Source organism: Lonchura striata, chromosome 1, assembly GCF_050655825.1.
Source record: "Lonchura striata isolate lonStrDom1 chromosome 1, ASM5065582v1, whole genome shotgun sequence".
In the NCBI taxonomy this organism is placed as follows: domain Eukaryota; kingdom Metazoa; phylum Chordata; class Aves; order Passeriformes; family Estrildidae; genus Lonchura; species Lonchura striata.
In genome coordinates this window covers 43,122,546-43,145,860 of record NC_140703.1, presented here as the reverse complement: position 1 = coordinate 43,145,860, position 23,315 = coordinate 43,122,546, and the positions used below count along the sequence as shown (strand labels likewise).

Here is a 23,315-nt window from a genome sequence, read left to right as displayed (position 1 = left end):
AATCTGTAAATTAGATGAGGAAGGGAAGAATAACAACTCAACATTAAAAAACACCAGTTAGTAGGCAGCCTCCCTGAAATGATTTAGTGGAGACAGAAAATACTAGAAACGTGACCAGGGACAAGATGGGCCAATATAGTGGTTTGTGTATTGAAAAACATCTCTGAGTTTCATTTGCTTCTACATTTCTAGTTTGAAAGAAGAAACATTATATGATTCAATCCTGGGTACTGCACAGTCCAGGTTACAGCCTCATTTTTCTGCTAGTTTGTTTCACACAGCTCCCATTCACACCCCATCTGTTTTTCAGGGCATACTTTGGCCTCAGAGCTTGTCCACCAAATCAAAGTTTCTCATATATCACCATTAATGTGGTAAACGGTTCCCATGACCCTTTGCCTGTCTGTATGAAGCTATGAAGATATTCCATGGTGACCAAATCAGTCAGTGGAAATTTCATTAAATGCAGTTTTTCAAGCTGCTATTTATAAACAAGGGGAATTAAATTTTTCCTGTAGTAGAAAATTAGAGTATAACTTACAGTGATTTAGATATATTTTTTTCTGAATTGCACATTCAACTGAGAAAAGTATTTATGACCTCTTATTTAAAGATGGGCATATCAACTCCTGTCTTATTCTATGAACACTGTTTATAATTTAAAAAGGATCTTATGAGAGCTTTGACATACATCAGAGAAAATATTTATATTGTTTTCATGCGTCATATTGACTATTATTCTCACAAATACTACTACGCACAGTATTTGGTGTCTCCTGACTAGCAATGTGTCCTGGGACAAAGTCACAGTGCCAACTTTTCTACACAGAAAGCATAAGGTTTTCATCTTGACTTCTGGATTTTAAATAATAAATTGCATTTCTTCCACAAAGTAAAAAACCTGCTTACAAAAACATCATTGTTGTACCAACTTGCATCCTCACATGGGAACTGCATGTGCTTGAGCAATGCCTAACGCAATGGATGCAAAGGCAACATTGAGAGCAAACATGTTATTTGCACATTCTTGAAAGCTGAATCATTATATTTAAAAATAATCTCTTGGGAAGGAACAAACACAATTTTATTTGTTCCTTTCCATCTAATTTTCTGCCTCTGTTTGAATTACGAAATCGTTGATCCTATTTCAGCCTCTAGAGGATGAAGTGAAAGGACTAGAAATAGTTCAGTCAGGTTTTCAATACTTTTTGGTTAAAAGTTAACAAACTCAGGTAATGACAAGCAAGGTGGCTCTTTAACATTTGTGATCCTCTGATTTTACCTGAATTCAGTTTTCACCTTGTTTGTTCTTTGTCTCATAACTGTGAAAAATTTACATTCATTTAAGATTTTTTTCTCTGTATAGACCTGGGATAGAAGTCTTCTGTGGTAATTCTAAATGCTAAAAATAATCAACTTACATAATATTCAGTGAGACATTTCAGGTTCTTCATCATGTTCTGGGCTCAGCCTATGAATCTTTTAATGGGAAATTGATATATCTTACAAAATGAGAAAGGTGCCACCTTGCAGTGCTTTATTTGTTTCATGTTTTATCCATTTCTGATGCAGTTCTCTGCTCACAGCCAGTTTACTGCTAAGAATGTGACAGGAGCAGCAGCTGGTAATTTGTCAAGACTCTTTGAGACTTCATTTAGTTGCTTCAGTAATTTTAATGCCTATCCAGAGTCCCTTGAGTAGAATCCCTCCTATTGATCAAAATTCTCCACTTGCTAAGTGCAAAATCTAAGTTAACAGTACATGGATAATAGCACTGCAGAGAAATCTACTGCAGAGATCCATGGAGTGCTGTTAAGAACCTGGGGCATCGATGCTCATTTTTCCAATCACCCTGCTATGAGAATGAAAGCAGCTGCAGAGAAACTCCTTAGCTTCCAGAATGTCCATTAAAAGCATGGCAGGTGTTTCTTTTTTTCTAGCAAGGTTTCAACATCTTACTAAAGAGCATTATCCACAATCTTCAATAAAAAATTCCTGTCCTCTATATTTAAGGAAAAAGGAAAATCTTTTGAAGTCCTGAATCGAGAGTTTTAAAGCTGAGTGCATTTTCCTGCACCTTGTGTTCACTTAAGAACCACTTATTTTGTTGACAGAGCTGTTCTTGATCAATCTCTACAATTTTTTACCTTTTGTTCATTTTTTCGTTTGAAGTGTGTATTGTGGAAATATCAATATAAACCTTGATGTTTGTAATATTACAAATTAAATGCTTCAGTTGTTTCTGTAATTAAACTGTTAATTTTATATTAAAGGCTCAGCTAGTTCAATATATGATAGCAATTTTGTTATTTCCTTTTTACATGCTTTTAAGGCACACTTAATTATATAATTTTGATACTTTCCTCTACATTAGGAAGGTATTTGCCTGATTTTCTTCTGGCTTCCACATACAAGTTAAGCAGAATTTTAACAATTGTCTGTGTTCATTGTCTGTGTCACTTCCCTTCAAATTCTTCTTCAGTCCTTCTCTTAACCTAGTACTTCCCAGATGAGGCTGATGGGGCAGTGTGACTGTGGCCTCCTCATTGGAACCTTTGTCACTCTGCTCACACCATGCTCCAGGTTGATACTTTAAGAACTGCTGAGAAGCCCAAAATAGAGAGAAAATTAACTGTGAATGTTATGTTCTGATAATACTTAGGTTCTGAAAATATTAGACATGATATTTAAAACTATTCGACTCCTTGGATCTGACTTCCTTCAGTTTGATCAGTTAAGGAAGTCTGTAAGTCTGAAAGAATTGCAGTAAGTCTCAGATTTGGGTTTGGGAAGATATCTTTGAAATATTAGCAAATGAGAAAATGCTTCCTAAAATCATGTCACAGTTGGAAACTACAGCATGGACTGAATAATAAATGTTAAATGTTTAATAGAGGTATTCCTGAACATGATGGAAAACTGACTCTTTTTTCCAGCATTGTTCCTGAATACTGGACCTGAGAAAAAAGGTTAGCAACCTGATTACAGATGAATCCTTGGGAAGCTACTCACTAGGCAAAGGACTGGAATGTAGAATGTTTGTAAGTTAAAGATACAAAAATTGTAAGGAATTTGTTTCTTAAGCAAAGGGAAAAAAATATTTCTGGGAAAATGTGCCAGAAATAAACTAGGTAAATAAACAGCTTGAAAATTATTACAGAAATTGGAAAAGGGGTTAAGATGTAGGGAGAGTAATATAGAGAAAGGTAATCTACACTTTGTTACACACTGAAATAAATAAAGGATGCATTACATAAGCACTTAAAGTAGGGAGAAAGAACAGCTGTTTGGATTATTTGAAAGTAAACAAGATGAAGTCTCTAAACTACAGGTCTTTCTCAGTTAATGTTCTTAAAGTAGTGATGAACAGAATAAATAAATGTATGAAAAAACATGTTATTGTGAATAACTACCTGGAGATAATACCCAAAGTTATCCTTTGGCTTTACTCAGTTGACCTCATATCACTGAGAGATATTTGCTGTATGTACTACTAAGGAATGTACTTGGGCTCTGAGTAGAAACAAGTTGTCCATGGAAAGAAATGCAATTGAAGACTCATCATCTGAAAATGAATTCAAGTGATGTGTCAAGTAAACAGAAACATAGTTTTTGTTTCTTTACATAACTAATGAGCTGTAAAGAGTAACAGGACTCCTTCTGTGCAGTAATCTGGAAAGAAGCTACCTATTGCTACACCATTTGTGCAATCAATTTTCAGCCCAAATGGATGACAGGGCAAAAAACATGGTGCCACAAGTTCAATAGTCATGAATATCAGCAATATGCTTTTCATCTGTTCCCAAACCTGTGGGATTGGCAGTAAAGGAAATGCCATGAAACAATCTTTAAAAAAATCCTGTGTGTGAGTTTAGCTCCAATAATTTGGTAAAACTCTTTTTTCAATTTTTTCTGTCTTATTTCCTAAAATGATACCTCATTCATGGAAGAAAATGATCTACATTAAAAAAAAAAAAGAAAAAAAACCTCCAACAACAAAAGCACATGCATACAGAAATCAACACACACATAAGGAAAAAGTAGTAGACAGGGTTAAATTAAAATTTATTATCTGCAGAATTAAAAGTTTAAAAAATTGTGGATATAATCTTCAAATGAACAGTGCTCCTGGTTTTATTATCCAACCAGTGTATAGTGAATTTTATTACACAGTTTCCTACACTCTGGGGTCCTGTTGGAATGTCTGAATTAGTCTTTTTCAATATTATGTTTTTACAGTGACAATTTTTTTCATTAATATTAAGGCAAATTATATTCAGGCGAACAGGAAGTCCCTTGCTAAGGAATAAATGAATTTTAATAAATAAGGATCCATTTACTGCTGTGGTTGCAAGTATTTCCTTTTATAGGACTCTGTATTAGACACAGGGGATTCTCTTCAGCATGAAATCTGGATTATATTATCTTTTACTTATGCTTTTATCTCAGTGCCACATGAAAGTGCAGTTGAGCCATAATGCAGAAGTCAAGCATCAAGCAGGAGTAATGTCTTAAAGGAAAAAGCACATGTGCTTAAATTCAGTTGTCTGAATTGCATGAGTCTTTTAAGCTGACATTAGGGTTTAGAAACACTGTGTATTAATGGAATATCAAAAAGGATGTAAGATATCCTTGAGTGGGTAATTAGTGGACAACAAAGAGCTATTGTGTGGGCCTTGATCCTGAGTAGGGGCACAGAATGAAAATGCCAAACAAAACACAACAATACAACTACAATACACTGCGCCTGGCATATGAAAGTGAGAAGTGTTCAAAAACTGATTCAAGATAAATTCACTACTAAGGGGAATCTGGTGATAAATACTTCAGTTGATGTGTCTTTCTGAACACTGAATTTAACTCCTGAAGTACCAGGAATTTTAAGTCCTCAGAAATACTGCTTTTCATCTGAAAGGTATTCAGTGAAGAGATGAAGTACATAGTACAGGTTATTCCTAAATAGTATTAAACACATAACAATGAAAAACAGCACCTCTTGTCATATAACTCAGGTAATGTCATCACAGGGGGTCTTTAACTTCCCTTCTTTCTTACCTAGGAAAAAAATGTAATAAGTTTTAGAATTCCCATTACAAGATTGTCAGTGCAAAATTAGTGCATATTTTGCTCTGAGACAGAAATTTTTTCAAAGCTTAGTGATGCATAAAATCAGAAAAAGGATAATAAGGAAAAATCTTTAAACAAGGAGATAGGTTGTCAAAGATTAGTCTGAAGCTACAGAGATGTCAGTCATGAAGTCTGAACTGTTTAGCATAATTTCTTCTGAATCCACTTAACGGTCTAAAGTAAATTAAAGGTACAGCAATGCTGATACTTTTTAAACTTTATTTGTTTGAAAATTTGCTTACAGTATAAGCAATTTCAGAGTTGAAGTGGATCCATATTTCAACCAGAAGTGAGTCCCTGTGTATTATGCCATTTATGAAGAGAGAAATCCAAGATCATGCATGTCACCAGTGCTGCAGTACAGGGTATTCATGTCCCAGAATCCTGTTTGGCTCTTCCCTCAGCCTGCTGTAGAGCAATCATGACCTTGCACAAACCTGCCTGATGCAGGTTCAAGATACAGGTGATCCATTTACCCTCCTACTAACCCTCCCTAGAACTGAGCTATCATTAACTTACAGTAAAATGCATTCTTTCTTTTCTCCTCTAATTAAATGCAAAATCTTTGTTTAGCTTGAATTTATAATATGGAGTAATTAGAAAAGTTGATTTTTTAAACTTATCTTTTCTTTATAAATATAAGGTGGGCATAAAATGAAATGACCAGGTAAGTGCTGAGAAAAAATAAGTTGGGAAAATGTTCCCATCCCAGATGAGAAAATATAAATGGGCAATCACAAAATCATCTACAGGGCAAACACCGTTCCCAAAGCACAGAAAATGGGAACTAGCTGTTGCTGTTGCAGTTCCCATCTGTTTTTGAGAGCTTTTTCTGGCATTTACTGGAGGCTTGCTGTTGGTAAGGATTGTCTTCCAGACTTTTGCTTCCTTCAGCAAAGAGCAGGCTTGTCTTGGTTGTTTTCTGCTTAGGGACAACCCGTGCTTGTGAGTGCAGCAGCGCACGTGGACTGTGGGACATCAGAGAGGGCAGACAGGTGATGGACAGGAGACAAAAGCCCAGGCTTTGTGAAACAAGAAATGAGGGTCAGCTAGAAACTGCACTCCAAGGAATGGTAGATGGAAACTCTCAAGATGGGGAAGACTTGAAATGCGTGATTTCAGGCAACAGCAGTCTTCCTAAATCTTGGCCTGTAGGTCATTTACTCCTGTAGATCTGTAACTTCAGGACAGAGTGCCCTGGGAGCAGCTGAGGATGAGAAATACTCATCAGAGAAGGCATCAAGGCCAGCAGATCCTGGGCCAAGCATTTGTGTAATGGGGCCTACTTTGTGTGGGTGTGTGGAATGAAGAGGTTACACTCTATTTCAAAAGTCTGTACTCAGTTATATAAAATCCAGATGGTGGCTGGTAACTAGCTGACATTCCTTACAATCCTATAGAGGGGCTGCTGCTCTTTACTGGTCCTATAAATATCATGTACCATGGCAAGGATTGCATGCAGTACGTTCACAAATGATACCAAATGGAGAGGGAGATAGATATGCTGCAGAGCATGATTGTCATTCGGATGGACTCAGCAAGTGGAGAAATGGACTGAGACAAACCTTGGTATTTTTATAAAGTTCTAAATCTGTAAAGATCTTTAGCATGACCAACTAAAAGCAGGTCTGCAGAGAAAGACCTAGGATTTTGGTCAACACCAAGCTGAACATGAGTCAGCAATGAGCCCTGCAGCGAAAAGACCAACCCCTTTTGGCACTACTAAAAGGCATCTGGCAGGTTCAGAGCAGCAATTGTTTCCCTCTATTTGGCAATTTTTCTCTTGGTATTGTATCTGACACATTGATTATATTTACATACTAGATTCAGTCCAGAAGAAATACACAAAGATATTTGTGGGGTGAAAGTACATGACAAATGAGTAGATGCTAGGGAAAATCTGAAGTTTTTTTCTTCAGCCTGGAGAAAAGAAGGTTAAAAATAGATTTTTCCATTTTTACTTTATCCTGAGTATATCTATCTGTTGGAGAACTTGGGGAAGACAGAGCTAGAATTGAAGATACAAAAAGTAAGAGATAACATACAAATTAGAATACGTGGTGACATATCAAGAAGCAAATATACTGTGAAAGTGTCCAAATACTGTAATAAATTGACAAGACAGGTTGTAGAATCTCCATTCCTGGAGATATTCAAGACTGGCCTGGTCAAACTCCTGAGAAACTTGATGCAGTTTTGGATGAAGTGCTGGATTAGATGGCTTCCAGAAACTGAATCCAGTCTCAATTTTTCTTTAACAGGCATGCCTTCCAGAAGCAGTGCAATGTAACAGAACAATACAAAATAAAAAAAAAAAAAAAAGAAAATAAAGACAAATAAAAAAAAAAAGTTGTCTCTTTTTTTTTTTTCTTACTAGCCCCAAAACATTTTGCTTTGAACTGATGACTGTGAATGATTTGGATTTTGGATTGTTACTAAAGGATATTGGGATCCATTCAGAGAAAAGATGTACCAGAGTCAGAGAAAGGAAGCTTTAAAAAATTGCTGACAATAAAAGAGTAAAAAGTAGAAGTGTTTCAAAGTTGTGTAGTAATATATCAGAAAAATAGAAGTTGTCAATGAGTCCAAGAAATGTATGGATTTTGTGCTGGTTTTGAATGGAATAGAGATAATTTTTTTATAATGGGTAGCATGGGGCTATGTTTTGGATTTACTTTCCCTGTTAAACTGTCTTTACCTCAATCCATCAGTTCTCTGGCTTTTACTCTTCTGTTTCTCTCCCTGATCCTGTTGATGGGGGAGTGAGTGAGTGGCCAAGTGGGGCTGCTGCCTGGGGTTAAGCGACAACAATGTTCATTTCTGTAGAAATGAAGTATAAAGAATTATTAAAACAGGATGAGACTCTTTGTCGGCTTATTTGGGCTCTTTCTAATTGGAACCTATTTTTTTGCAATTTTTAGTGTGAGGAGAACTATCTAAATTTTTGCTAGACAAAAAAGAAATACTGATTATTTTTTTGATAATGACAACTTTGCAGTCAAGCTATAGAAAACCTTTTCAGTTCTAGAGTAAAAATCATGAAGACTTAATGTTTCATGGGAGGAAGGGTATCTTAAAAAAAGAAAAAAAAAATACCACTTAGTATATGTGACTTGGCTTAGTAGTGACAAATGAACTACACCAGTGGATGTTCTTGGGGCTATATAGCTGCTGTACATATTGAAGAGTTGATAAAATTTTTGAGGATGAAAGTGAAAAGTGTATTAAATTGCAAAATACCAGGGTAAAAAGATAAGATTAATAAACAGACACAGAAAAAAGTCTGAGAGATTTCTTTGAGCAGTTGTTCTTGTCAAAGTATAAGTAATGCATAAATCTAGGAACATTGAAAGATGCCATACCTATAAAATAACAAAAAAAAAAAAAAAGAAAAAAAAAAAAAAGAGCCATGAAAGATCATTCTACTCAATGGTTTGAGAACTTTGTAAAACTGGAAAGTTTATGGAAGCTACATCAAACACTTAGCAGCTTCAGAATGTGCCTACTCTGATTCCAACATAACCATACTTCTATCACACTTTTATCACCTTTTTGCATTGATACATACCATATCATCACTTTTCAGACTGTGCAATGAGGGAAATTAGTTCAATGTGATCTTAAGCCACACATACATATGAAAATAACAAATTTTTCTTATACATCTTCCTGAGTTTTTATCTAAAACCTCCAAATTTAAAATGCTTTAAATATGTTTCAATTATTTCGGCACAGTTAATTTAATGAGACTTTGATAAAATTTAAATGATGCATTTCCCACCTCTAGGCTTATTATATCTGCTGTGAACATAGGCAGACAGATAATAGTCAGTGAGCATACATACAAAATCACATTAGTGACTGTACAGAGATGTTCTCCTGCCTCTATGGCAGGAGAAAAAATAAGCCTACTAGCATATTAAGTCCAGTGAAGTGCTACAGATATTAACACTGGTGCTAATTTTACTAGTTTTTTTTTTAATAATTGGACTTAAATGGCATATTAATTAACGTAGAAGCTCTTGTTAAACTTGAAAGCCAGAAACTGGAGAACTAATTTTTTAAAAGTATTTATCTAGAGGAAAGTGGAAGGGAAGGGCAAGATTGAGGAATGCTCATTAAAAGCCTTCACAAACATCAAAGGCCCCAACTGCTTGCTTTGCTAAAACATTTTTCTTTTCAAGGCTGTCTACTAAAAAGAAGCCTCAGTATATTTTTAAGCTTTCTGTGTCCATTTCATTTATGATTTTTCTCTCTGACTTTCATTTATTTGCTGTACAGAGAACAGCTGTTTACAGCCATTGAAAAAAAAAAAGAGAAATACAGGAATCTCAGATAAATATGTAGAATATCTACTTACATGGAAGTCACTAATATCAGAGAAATTTGATTTTTACTGTTACTGATAATATGCTATTGTGAAATTCATGTTATACACAACTAGATCGTATTAGAGATCGCGTCTTTCCCAGCAGTAAGTGAATTTACAATTTAAAAGGAGTGATAGATCACTTATGTTGTTTTTCATAAATATTGTCAAATTCTTGCCTACTTGCTATGATTTACTAGGGATAAACAGTACATTTAAAATTCTTTTAAATTAACCTCTTGTCCAAATGGGAGCATGAGACTGATACTGTTAAAAGACAAGGAATATAACCTGTGATCGGTAATAGTGTGATGCTGATTTGTGATATAATATTCATATTACTTAAAAAAAATTAATACTTTGTCTTTCTTTATAGATAAAATCGCATAAAAATTTCATGAGGAAATATGGTGTCTATTTTTCACAGTGAAGCAAATCTGAGCCTTGACAACAGCAGTGACTGAGGTTCTACATTAATTTAAAGTATGTAAAATGCAAACAGGACAGATATCCCTTGTTTTGACCTAGAGTGTTTTTGCTGGATAAGATATAGTTTAATTGCCAGATATTTATTAGAAATACACCAGTAAGACTTCTGATTGGATAGTAAATCTATGGTCATTTATGGATTGAAGTGTTTTCATAAAGTTAGGCAGAGACCTGAAGATCATCAATCTTGAAAGAGTCATCTTCTATCATGACTATGTGGATTAATTGTAATATTGTTTTCTAAACTATGGTAATTATTATTTTTATTAATGCCATTAGAAAGCCAGTTTCCATAATATTTTTTCTTTTCTAAATAATGAATCTTTTTTAAAGTTTCTGCATAAAATTTAATTTTCTGCAAAATATATATAATTTTTAAAAATATGTATAAACATTCTCCTTCTCTGGGACCAATTAGTAAATAAATACTAAGAGTCCATTGATTTCTGAGACTGACATACTGGAGAGTGTCAGAACACAACGTGAGATGCCAAAGGCATCAAAAATTCCTCTTTAATTTTGAAATTTAAGAATGAATTTCACAATATAGCTACAAAGTTATTGCATCTACATTAAATCTAAATGCAATAAATGATAGTCTATTGAAAAGCCACCCTAATTATTTTAGATTTATGACAGGTAAGGAAGAATATTCTCTATAAAGGAGATTCTCCAGTGCAAAATGAATTCTGACAATCCATGTGTAGAAGGTCTTTGTAGCCTCCACAGAGATCATGGATGCTGACTAGATTTAAAAAATATTAAACATCACTCAAAATGCAATATGTGCTATAAATTAAAATATATTATTGAAATACATGCTCATATTCTAAAGTCTGAACAATTTTTCAATCCAAAATATCTGGATTCATGTTAACACTTTCCCACAATGACTTGGGAGCTTCTTTCACATTCTGCTTCTTTCTAATTTAAAAATTGACTTGGTTCCTAAAGCCTTGAAACAGTTTATTGCTGTATGGTTACATATCACTGAGCCATAGAAATTATTACATTTCTTGTAACTAATTCAGTGATAATGCCCAGAGATTCTGGCTGAGCTGACTCCCATGTGCTGTACCATTTATATATGGATTATTTATCCACCAGGAAAATAAATGGGCATATTCCCCACACACAGTGAAGTCAGCTATCACAGAAATGCTTTCATCCATCCAATTATGTTAGCCTTTCAAATATGATGGCAGCATGCAGACAGTGTAGCAGGACTTGCTGAAACTCCTAAAATGCTTTAGGGACTACGTGGGACAGCCACTTGAAGGAGGTTAAAGTCCAGCCAGGGACTAACTGCTGAATAGCTAATCTGATGCATCCCAGTGGAATCCCAGATGGGATTACAAGGCAGCCTTTCATTCACTTGTGTGGGTAATCATGTGCCCTGACTGGTGCAGAGCACATATAGGTGGAAGAATGAGAGACTGGATGAGTGTGCTTCCCTGGACTCTGCTGTGAGCACCTCTCCCAGTCCATGGCTCATCAGTCCAGTTTTTCCTTGGCTGCTCTGGCACAGGCATGACTGCATCTGTATAAACTGCTGACAAGGGAATCATCTTAAAAAAAAAAAAAAAAAAAAAAATCCAGGCAACAAAGCTTAGGGGAAATAAAGGGGCTATTTTCCTCCTGAATTGGATTCCTGAATCTTTTTACTGTAAAGCAAGAGGTCTGAGATGAGGGATGGAAATTTTGGCAGTTTGGCACTGAAACCACATCTAACTGCACACGTAGATACAGAAAAGCAAGTCTCTTGCCTCAAGTACACAAAGCACGTAGCATTTAATATTTCTGGGTACTGGACTGTTCCCTTAATCACGTTCTCTGTAAGAAAACATGAGTGAAGACTGAGAGTTGTTTAGGTGTGTGGCCAAATCATTATGTTCTAAAAACTCATGTAAATGCTCAGCTAGCAAAACAATGCTGCTTTGGAACAGACTCCTTTTTTCAAGGGATGATCTTGCCATTTTTTTTTTACTATTTAGTCAAGGTTAACATTGTTTCCCTTTTCTGCTTTATAATCAGCTCTCTAATTCCCATTATGAGCCTGCCACAGTTAAATTAAACCATGATTTATGCAAAAATTGAAAAGAAGTGACTTGCAGAACTCTCTCAGGAAGATTAGAGTTTCTGTCATGAAGCTTCTCATTCTTAATGTCCTGGGCATTTTCTTTCTTCACTACTCTTCCATCATTACATTTTCTCTTGGGAAAATGTAGATGAGTTGGTAGCATGAATGTTTATATCCCCAAGATTTTTAGATGAAGTTTCTTTTAAGGGCAAACAATGCTGAAAGTCAGAGTTTGAAGAGCCTTAAGCAAAGAAAAACCTTTAGGCCACTGATGACTTGTCATATTCTACCTGTGTGGTGAACAAACAGGCAGCCATTTATAACAACAACAGAGAAATGAATCATAATTAAAATCAAAATTCATTAACTTTTTGCTCAAATGATAATTAGTTGTCAGCAGATATTCAAGACATAGACAGAAGATCAAATATCTTACGTTATCAGCAATTTAAAATGGTTGAGCTGTTCAACTTTTTGTTTTAATTAGGGCAATGGACTATATATGGGATACTTACAGTTCAGTAACTGAGTCAAAAAAAGTGAAATGCAGTTTCATGGAAATACTAAAAAGCAAGCTCCTACAGAGTGGGACTCACCTCCTCAAGTTTTAGTGTCTAGTCTGTAGGCTCCTGAAGAGGTTCAAAACACCCACATGTGCCTGATAGATATTAAAGAGTAAGGCCAAAGCAGCTGGGTGGCAGCAAGGATATTGTAGGGTACTGTGTATCTATTTTCACACAAATAAATCCTGCTTGAATTGAAAATTGGTAAGATGTGGTGGAACATTTCTTCAAATATCAAGCCAATGTGTGAAGAAGAACATGTATTTCTAAAATGTAGACTTCAATTCACTATTACCTAAGCATATACTTCTGATTTGAATCAAGATTTATTTCCCTAAAAAAGAAAAAGAAAAAAAAAAAAAGAAAAAAAAAAGGAAAGCTGTACTTACACAGCTGTATATGAAGCCCTGTATATAGCGTACTGTATTAAGGACAAATAATAAATTGTCTTGAATACCATTAATAATAAATAATTGTCTTGAATACCATTCCTGGAAAGGAAGTTCAGAGAAGTCATGTAGGATCTCATAGATAATAATTTGCTTGGACACAAAAAGATAAATTTTTTGATATTCCATTGGAAATGTTATTTGTAAAACTAATTAAAACCTACAAATAGTAATTTTCTTTCGATATTTAACTGGGGGCACAGAGTATAATCTTCAAACTGCTTAACAAATTGCCCCTGTAGTTGGATTAACACTAATGATATTTCATTACTATAAGGAAATAAAGGATGTTCTTTTCTCATGAAAAACTGGAATGATAGTAGGCTGAACTGCTCTGCTGTCTGTGTGGCTGATAGCACAAATACAAGAAAGCTTGTACCAAGAGCAAGTTGAGACTGGTGCAATTAAGGGGCCAATAGACAAAGAAAAATAGGATTCAGAATAATTTTCCAGCCATTTTACATATATACTTTCTTTTGCCTTCACAGTCCATAGTTTTCAGTTCAAAGAAATGATACAAACCACAGTGAGATGGAACCGAAATTCTTTTGGAAAACTACCACCATGATTATGAAGAGAATGTATAATATATACCTATGCTACCTGTTCATATTCAAAAGCATAACAAAACATGTACAAAGCAAAGCACTTTACAAAACTGAATACAAATTTTGCCTACAAATCCAATCTTTTTCTTGCTACTGCTCTGAAACACCCTTCTTTTCTTTTGATTTTTTCCATTGTAATTTAGCTTGAAAGCTATTAAAATAGGAACTTAGAATGGAAACATTGACTGATCCTTAAATACAGTAGAGTGAAGAGAAAAACTGTAATAAGAAGCTGTCAAAACTGAAAATGAAGGAGGTTGAGAGACCAGAAGACTATGAAAACATATGTATTACTAAGGTTTTGAGTGATGATATTTTTAGATTAAAATGCTCTGTGTGTTTCCACTAATTACATAGCAAAGTGGACAGATGAAATATCTAGGCATACAGGACAGATACTTCTGTAGTTCAAAGATTTCAGTATTGACTTGAATGTAGGCAAAAAGCAATAGTATCAGATTTCTCTGTGTCTTTTTATATTTGTATTTGGAATTTAATTTCCCTGTAAAAGATCTCTTTCTTTTTCTTTTCTCTGACTTCTTTTACAGCTGCTGAATGTTAGGGAAACCTAACTGAAAGAAAGAAAAATAAAGCAAGTTTAGTTCAAGGCAGAACTTCAGGAGCATCAATTCACTCCTTCATGTATTATTTATCTTGAACACTTTGTCCCCTCCAGTGTCTTTATTCTAAATTTAGCACCTACAGATCATAATTCTCACCTAATGAGCATTGTTTATTGTTTTCTTGTTCTTCACAGGTCAATGTATGGCTTGTAATTTTGTACTTACAGAAGACAAAGTTTCCTCATAAATAATTCTCCAGATTTTTAATGTCCAGTAACTTCACAAATATCCATATCTCCCTATTTTCAGTATCCACTAATTTTATATGTAATATTAAGGGAATAACTGTCAGAACACTTATTATTAGTATCTAGTGCTTTGTTGTTCAATGTACATCCTCTACAGGCCTCTCCATGGCTGCAAATCTGTCCCAAATACCTCAGGGCAGGCACAGAGTAAATGAAGAATATGGCAAGCAGAGAGTACCTTTGTAACATGGCAATACACTCTGGGCAGGTTTTGTATGGGGAAGTGACATCTCCATGAGTTTTGGTGGCCAGGCAGGTTTGGCACAGATCTGAATGGAGACTTCCATGTGTCATGGAAGAAGCACTGATAGAAGCTCATTATATGGCCATATTGATCAGAGATTGGAGTCTTCCAGCTCTTAAAGGCACTGATCAACTGATGCATACACTCTGAAGGGATGAAACAAGCAGATGTAGTTAGATGCTTCTCAGTGGTGCCCTGTGACAGGACACAGACAATGGACACAAAATGAAACATATGCAATTCCATGTAAACTTCAATTTCATTTAAATATTAAAATGGGGTTTTTTGTTTGATTGATTTTTTGTTTTGGTGTTTTGTTTTGTTTTGTTTTGTTTTACAGTGCTTAACTCTAGTAGGAACAAATTTCCCAGATGGGCTGCAGTGTTTCCCTCCTTGGAGTTCCTCAAAACCTGACTAAATATGACCTTAAGCTATCTGTTCTAGCTGACACTGCTCTGATCCTGGGAGTGGACCAGGTGCTATCCAGAGTTCCATGCCACTCACTGCTCTTCTGTAATTCTTTTATGCAATTCAGAAAAAAAGGAAAAAGTTTTTACCTACTTACAATCAATAAAATTACCATTGTGACTGTGTATTGCAAGAATAGAGATGTTGAAGTTTGTGTCCTGATGAAACCCAGTCTATTACTTTCAAAATATCTGCAATTCCCTCTGCTGCTTTAACATACCAAGTTTTCTCATCTTATGTAAGAACTCCTTCAAAGAGAAGTGGAACCATTGCACCATAGGAAAAGTGACTGATTTGAAGTGGCAGGTGGAGATTTGCTACCATTTATTTTCCCCACAGAAAGGCTTAGTGTATTTAGGTCTTCAGCAAAAATTAATCTGGGGCATAGGTGGATCAATATGAGCAATTACACAGTGACCACAGAGAGACTGGCACTCTTGTGCTCTTGGTGATCTGTGATGAATCTGACCTTCAGAGACTGTTAATGTTTTTCTGCACAGCTTGTTCTGTGAGGTGAAGGAGAAAGCTTAGACTGTGCCACTGTGCCATATAAAGAAAGTATGAAAGCAAAAAATCCATAAACACAGAACTACATTACTGATGAATACATAGGTATTAGGTCATCCCTATATATTGATTTTTTTTTATATTAAATATTAATCTGCACACAAATTACAGTGTAAAACAAACACAGCATTATAATTTGAGAAGCTTCAAACAGAATAGAGACTAGAAAAGTTCTGCTCCCTCTGTTACTGATTGACCTGTTCTTTCTTCCTCAATTTTTTGGTTAAACTGTGCTTTAAAAGATTACTATTAGTATTAGTATTATTACTTGGTAGTCTTAATAAAGAAGCAAAAATAGGGACTAAATAGAACATTTTCACTCCTAGAGTGCTTTCAAATTATTTTATTTTAACTATAATTAATGGATGTATAATGAAAATAATGAGCCAGAGTAAGAATTTAATATAAGATTAATGAGGAGAATATTTTAGTTGTACAAGAAAGCACAAAAACAGATGAACAAGGACATATAAGACTTTTCAAAACTTTTTGAGTCCTCAGGTGTATCTGTTTAAACATCAACTGTAATCACCACTACAAGGCAATCTAGACAAGAAAATAAGGTTTCTTTGAAAATGAAGAAAAAGAGATTACAACTCATGAAGTAATGGCTTACAAGAATTTATGCAGTTTTAAATCATTATAAAATACCTGACGCCTGAACACAGGAACTGAAAAAAATTTTAAAAAATGGTTGTCCTGAATTTAATAGTTGACTTTGTTAGTAGAACTCATGATTTCTATTGGTGCAACTGAGACCTAATTCCAGTCCATTCTAGCATACATTATAACATTTACTGTTTACAAAACATCACTTTTGTTGCTTTCTTTTAGTTTGATATGTAAGTTAAAAAATGCTTAATTATGAACAAGCTTCTGGATGGCTTTATGGTCTGAATGGGCTGGGTCTTATTTAGAAGCTGATGCTAAAGTAGTGAGTGATGGTTTGACTACACTAAAGGAAGTATCTGAATGAATTCAGAAACTTCACAAAAATATATTTTGGTCACTGAACTCTTGCCCAAGGCTCTAATTCCTCCTATTTAGGTTCTAAAGCAAAGTTCCAACCAAACTGTTTACTAAAAATCAAAGTAAGAACTTTTTTTTTCAGTCATTAATCCCAATATAATCCCCTTTCCTATAAAACCAAAACTACTTATGAACAAAAAGATTCCAAAGCTCTTTACAAATTCTTATGGATGAAAATATTGTTCAAGTCAATAACCAGAGCATACATTATCATAGCCTGCCATAAATGAGACACAATCCTCTACCAGCCTATGAGACAACAGATACAAGTTGTTAGGAAAGATAGCTACAAATTTGAACTATTGTGAGATGATTAATGAAAATATGCAGCTTAAATATGTTCTATATCTACACTATTGACATTGGTGTTGTGCTCAGCTGCATTTTAATTCCAAAATAGAGGTATAACAATTCCCTTCCCTTAACTGTTAGGTGAAATTGCAGATGAAATTATCTTTGATTGAATGTATTAATGACTCACTAAGATAACGATATATGAAAGAAACTTGAAATCTCTTCAAATGCTGATCATTAAATGTCTTGTATCAATAAGCTTCACAGACAATGCCTTGATCTGGAAGTTCTAGTCTTCTGCATAAAAGATCTCCAATATAATATATTTTGTTTAATTTCTTTTTCATCAGTTCTAGATCTTTATCTCTGGTTAAGAGAATGAATTGCAAACTCTTCAGAAACTTTATTAAATAACCATCTCTTTATAAGAGTAATTTAATCAGATTTAATGTATTTTGAGCTTTTAAAACTTGTAACCATAATTTTTATCAGCAAATAATTGACATATAATAACTGATATAACTGAATATCCTAATTTTTTTGGACCTATCTCATAGACTTGCCACTCATTTGGAACTCAATTGAAAAAACCTGTTACAATATGCAGATGCTTTCCAAGAGGAATCAAATTACGAAGCTGCTCAAAATGATTTCTGGGGATCAAGTCTATCATAGATATACTATGAATTCAAAGGGCTTGAACTGGATAATTTGTTTGAAGCTAAAAGAGACCAAGAAATGAAGCTAATGAAGGTTTTCCACAGTTATGTTCCCAAGTGCATGGCTTTCCAATGAATCTGAAACATTTGAGGCTTTCAGATTGCATTACTTTCCAAGAGCTTGAGTCAAGGTCTGACTGCACTGAGGACTGTACCCAGCCACAAGTCCCACAGGAACAAGCAGCCAACTCTTCAGTTACCTACAGAAACTTCTAGAGGTATTTGTGTCAACCACCTTTTGTTGTATAGAACACACCTAAGGGGCAACAGAGTTTGGAAACATGGAATAGATAATAGCAGACCCACTGTTCAAGTGAAATATTTTCTTTGCTGTGGAGAGGAAGGTCTCTCTTTCATTGAAAAAAAAGGATCAAATTCCTTTTCTAAGCTCATAGACTTCACAAAACTTAAATATAATATACACTTGATACATGCACTTTAGAAGAGAAAAAAAACTGTGACAGAATAGAAGAAAATATGTTATGCTGTTCTATTCTTGCTCTTCCTTATTACTTAACCAAAATTTTGCTATTTTTTGCAATTTAAAAAATTAATTATATTTTTTTAATCTCTAAGGACTTTATAGTCCATGGAAACTCATCAGATGACAGTTCCTAATTGTTTGGTTTCTTTTTCTGGCATTTTTATTAGCAGACTATGAAGAAAGCCCATTTTTAAAGTATACTGATATGTTTACAATGTCAGCTTATTCCTTTAAAAAATTTTAACAGAGTTCCTTCCTTCTCAGAATGCTCAAAGCATGGAAACACACATTATCTTCAATGATTTACACTTCTTTTCACAAATCACAGTAGGCTTCCTCACCTTCTCTTACAGAGACTCTATTGTTTTTATTTAAAGTATACTCTATAGAGACAGAATTGAATTCCCTTGAAACTGATATTCTTCTCATGCACACCCTTCTATAAACAATAGATGCAGGGAAACTGCTGTGAATGACACAAGATAATCCTTGAACAGCCGACTAAAAAATTAAGTTGAATGCAACCCTCTTCTTTTAAATATCTGAAATAGTTCAACCAGCTTTTCATTTTCCATGTTTCATAGTTTCTTGTTCCAGCCTCTGTTGAAATAAGCAAGTATCAAAAGCTACAAATACCAAAAAATGAAACACCAGATCTATTTTTGTAAGATTTTAACTTCAGAGTTAGGCTATGTTTGAGCAGACCTAAAGTAATTACTAAAATGCTTTACTGGTTTTGGACTAAAATGCAATTTACATGTGATGATCAGAGAAACCATAGTGAGCTTTGTGGAGATGAGAGGAAAAGGTCATGTAGTGAAAAATATCTACTGTGTAGGTAGAGCATAGAGACATCAGTGTCATAATATTTGATATTTTCAACTCCTTTTTAATATGAATCTGTCAGATTGTCAATACAAATGATACAACTCACTTCTGTTGGTAAAATGTTGTATATAACGCTGTTTTGCTCTCTCTGACTCAACAACAAAAAAAAAAAATTCAATATGGTACAAGAAATTACCCATTTTTCCTTCTCAGAACAAAACAAATGTCATGAGATGAAAATACAGCACACTTGAACAATAGCTTTGGCTGCTAATGAGGACAGACGCACTCTACTGCTTCCCTCAGTGTTGTAAAAATTCAACAAAAAGGGGGCTTGATTTTATCTTTCTGATTATACTATACAAGTCATTTTAAATTACTTCATTCACATACCACATTACCAGAAAGAGGAAAAGATTGCTCTTTGTGCTTAAAGACCATGTGCAGAGTAGCAAAACTATTCTAGTGTACAGATAAGAAATCTTGTAAAGTGCAATTACATCTGGCATTTAACCTGCAGCGCTTAAACTACTTTTACCATACAAAGCTGGGCAGAACTTACTTAATCAAGCATAATCTGTTAAACATATGTGCTGCTGAGTACAGAAATTACCAGTATAACTAAATCCTATAATGGAATTATATTTTCCATCTCTGAATCATTTTACAGCTATTCTTACATAGACTTCCATTGTGATCAAGCTGTAAATCTGCCTTATTAAAATTATTTCAAATGAATAAGCACATTTTATGTCTTCCTGAATACCTTAGCCTTTATACTTTTGATACTTTCATATGCTAAATTTGTAGTACCTCTACAGAATAATTGAAAGGTTTTTGAAATGAATAACAGAAAATAGAGAAAAAACCCCACAAAATAACAATACCTTTTCATCTCTCTGCATCTCTGAACAATGTTAAAGTTTTTCATTTCAATATTGTGGAAATTATAAAGTCACTACAGTCAAACAAATCAGCTTGACAAGATAATTATTCCATACTCAGGCTAACATTCAGCATGTTCTTGTCACTTGCTGCATTTTCATATCATATCACATAATTCAACATGCAAACACAATTTTAATTTACCAAACAGACTTCTGACCTCTTATTCTCCCTTAACACTTTGTCGCCTTTCTTCCAAGTGATAGTTGGCTTTGGAGAGGCTTCTGGCTTGCACTCAATGACAACTTCTTGGCCTTTGGTAACAATTATTGTTTTCCTCATTTGATTAAGCGGGAAAGTGGGAGCTGAAGCTGTTAAAAAGAAGTAAATTAACACTACAAAGAATAATCGAAGCCTTCTGTTTCATTGTGTTCTAACAGAAGATTAGAAAAATATATTTGGTTTTGGGAATAGCATGTCAATTTCTCTCTTTGAAATTATTATGTCCAAGGTGAAGTTTTACAAAACATTTGAAATCAGCAGCCAGGAATACATGGTAGGCTTATAACTTAATCCAGGTAGAGATTATCGAGAAATCTTCCACATCAGCAGATTAGAGTAAAACTACTTATGAAATCAAACAACTTTAGAAATTATTTAGCTACACTTTTCCCATCTTTTTTTTTAATCAAAAACTTGTTAGAGGTAAATATTTAAAAATTAAACAAAGTTTTAATTCCACAACAATCCGAAATGCACTGTCTAGAGTTAATGCTTACAAAAAATATTACTACTAGAGAAATTTTATTACTTTAATTTTTTGTATTTGCCTGAGAACTGGGAATTTCACTATGAGAACTTCTTAACAGAAGACATTTAACCATCTCTTGCTCTTAGTATTTCACTTTTTAAGAAGTCCTATTGTTTACAAACAAAAACTAAGCTAAAAATGCATTAAAATGGCATTAATTACTGTAATTTCATACCAAGAAAGGACATTAGTTCTCAAGTGTTTGTGTTTTTCTTGAAATATTTTTGCAAAGTCAAAGGTCCCTATCCCAGCTATACCTACACCTCAGCTACACCAGGACATTATACTTCATTGCCTCAAATATGTAAGATTTTCCTACCACTATTTTGGTTAATCCTCATATCAGAGATATTTATGTGGACAATTTATTCAATTCTTTTCCTTTTGGTAAGGCAGCAAATTAAACCCAACTGCTTCTTTAATGCAATATTATGGTTAAAATTTAACATGGGTACGATCTTGCAAGTGAGAAAATGAAAAGCCAATTTTACTGCAGCAATATACTGGGTCTATTTCTGACATTAAAGAACATCCAAGAAAATCTGCAAGTACATGATATACTAGGAATAACTATTTTATAACACATACAAAAAACAGAGCAAAAGAATGCTATAGCTAATAGGTTTGTTGAAAGAATCACAAATGACCAAAAAAAAGTGATGGAAAGAGAAGAATCACTTGCCTTGGCTTTTAATTTTGTGGCTATAAAGAAGTGATTTTATAACTTATCAATGAAATTCTAATGTTGGCCAGCTAGGAAATAGCTGAAATGTACCAGAAATGTTATTTTCAGAAAGAGCCAAATGTTAGCTGAAACAGAGTATATTTCTGCAATAGCTTTGTTACTCATTTGACTAGGACTTTATAGGAATAATTCTCATGTGCAGTTCTAATTTCTGATATGGCCATTAAATGATTTTGGTGGACACCTTTCTTCCTGCTACATCATATTTTAATAAAGATGATCTTACAAGTCTGTCTCACTTAATCCACTGGAAGGGCACTTATCACTATTGTTCCATTGCACATTGCTACACTTTGCTTTAAGGAAAATTAGAGTATTCAAATGTTCTTCAAGTTTTTCTTCATTAATTACCTGCTTCAGCTTTTGGATAATGACATTTTTATCATATTTCCAGGTAACACTATGCAATGTATTTGCTTTTCTGTGGAGGCTATTCACCCAAGAAATGTAATTTATATTATTCAATTAATTTTGATGATTTCATAAGAAGTTTTCTAAAACTAAGATCATGCACCTTTGAATTACCTTTGTATTACCTTAATTACCTTTGAATAATGGACAAAGTAGAGATAAAAAACTATTTTCAGCAGAGATTAAAATACATTTACATCCTCTAAATTTCATCTCCTGCACATGTTTGTGGGAGTAAAAAATATTTTTCCCATTTATTTGAACTGAAATAGCTTTATATGACAAATATTTACAAAATGTTACTGAGTCAGTTATGTATGAATGACAATTTTTTTTTTTTTTAACAGAAGGCTCTGCACTCTCTGGGGCAACAAAGGACTCACCCACATATAAGTAATAATAAGAAAAAGAACTTTTATCTGCTCTGCTGTTTGGACTGGTAGAAGCTGTTTCTTGTCACATCAGCCTAAAAAAAAGAATTAATTCTCAAAAAGGGAGAAAGGAGCAGTTTATTCTTTTCCAAATACTCACCTAAAATCTTCAGCTCAGCACTGGCATAAATCGTACCATACTTATTTTCTGCTAAGCACTGATACATTCCAGCATCTGAGACATTTGCACTATGGATCATCAGAACACCATTAATCATCTCAATCCTGCTCTGTAATAGAATTTAAAAGTAATTTAAAAAATATTCTATAAAAGCAAAAAGGCACTGGAAAATTTCTGTGTTATTAGCTTAAGGTGAAGCACCATAAAAGGACCGAAAATAAAACTGAGCAACAAGTTTCCTTGGACTTACATTTTCCTTTTTATACAAGAAATTACAAGAATAAAAAGTCAACATATATTTGACAGTAAATATTTTCAGATAAATTCACTAAATTCAAAGCTTCCTTTTTTCTGTTTTTTTTTTGTTTGTTTGTTTGTTTGTTTGTTTGCTGTTACCCTTAGATGATTTTTAAAACCAGCTCATACTGGGAACATTAAGGAGGCAAGAAATCATTTGTGGATGTAATATGTCTGATAATCTTCAAATATATAGCAAATTTTTGGTCTCAGTCATGGTACTATTTTTATAAAAGGAGAGATATGAAAGATTGCTTGCATAAGCAAGAATTAAAGGGTCCAATTGCTTTCATCATTAGTACAAATTTCTAATTCGAAAGGCCCAGTAGCAGAATATAATTACCACAACTGGAAGAGAAGGGACATCAATAGCTGTTTATGTAGGGGAGTATTTAATGAAGCTATAATATGAGTAATTTGAACTA

At 34.1% G+C, this 23,315-nt stretch overlaps 1 protein-coding gene across 10 annotated transcripts in view; it reads right to left on the bottom strand.

The window, feature by feature from the left end:
* Positions 1-23,315, bottom strand: part of CNTN5 (contactin 5) — a 592,231-nt gene that overhangs the window by 96,498 nt on the left and 472,418 nt on the right. For all 10 annotated transcript variants that reach the window (XM_085593275.1, XM_021529320.4, XM_085593302.1 and 7 more), the window contains 2 exons: positions 22,573-22,702; positions 20,295-20,445 (listed from right to left, as the gene is read on the bottom strand). In XM_085593275.1, coding sequence (XP_085449401.1) covers positions 20,295-20,445; positions 22,573-22,702 — 281 coding nt within the window. The remainder of the gene's footprint in view (positions 1-20,294; positions 20,446-22,572; positions 22,703-23,315) is intronic.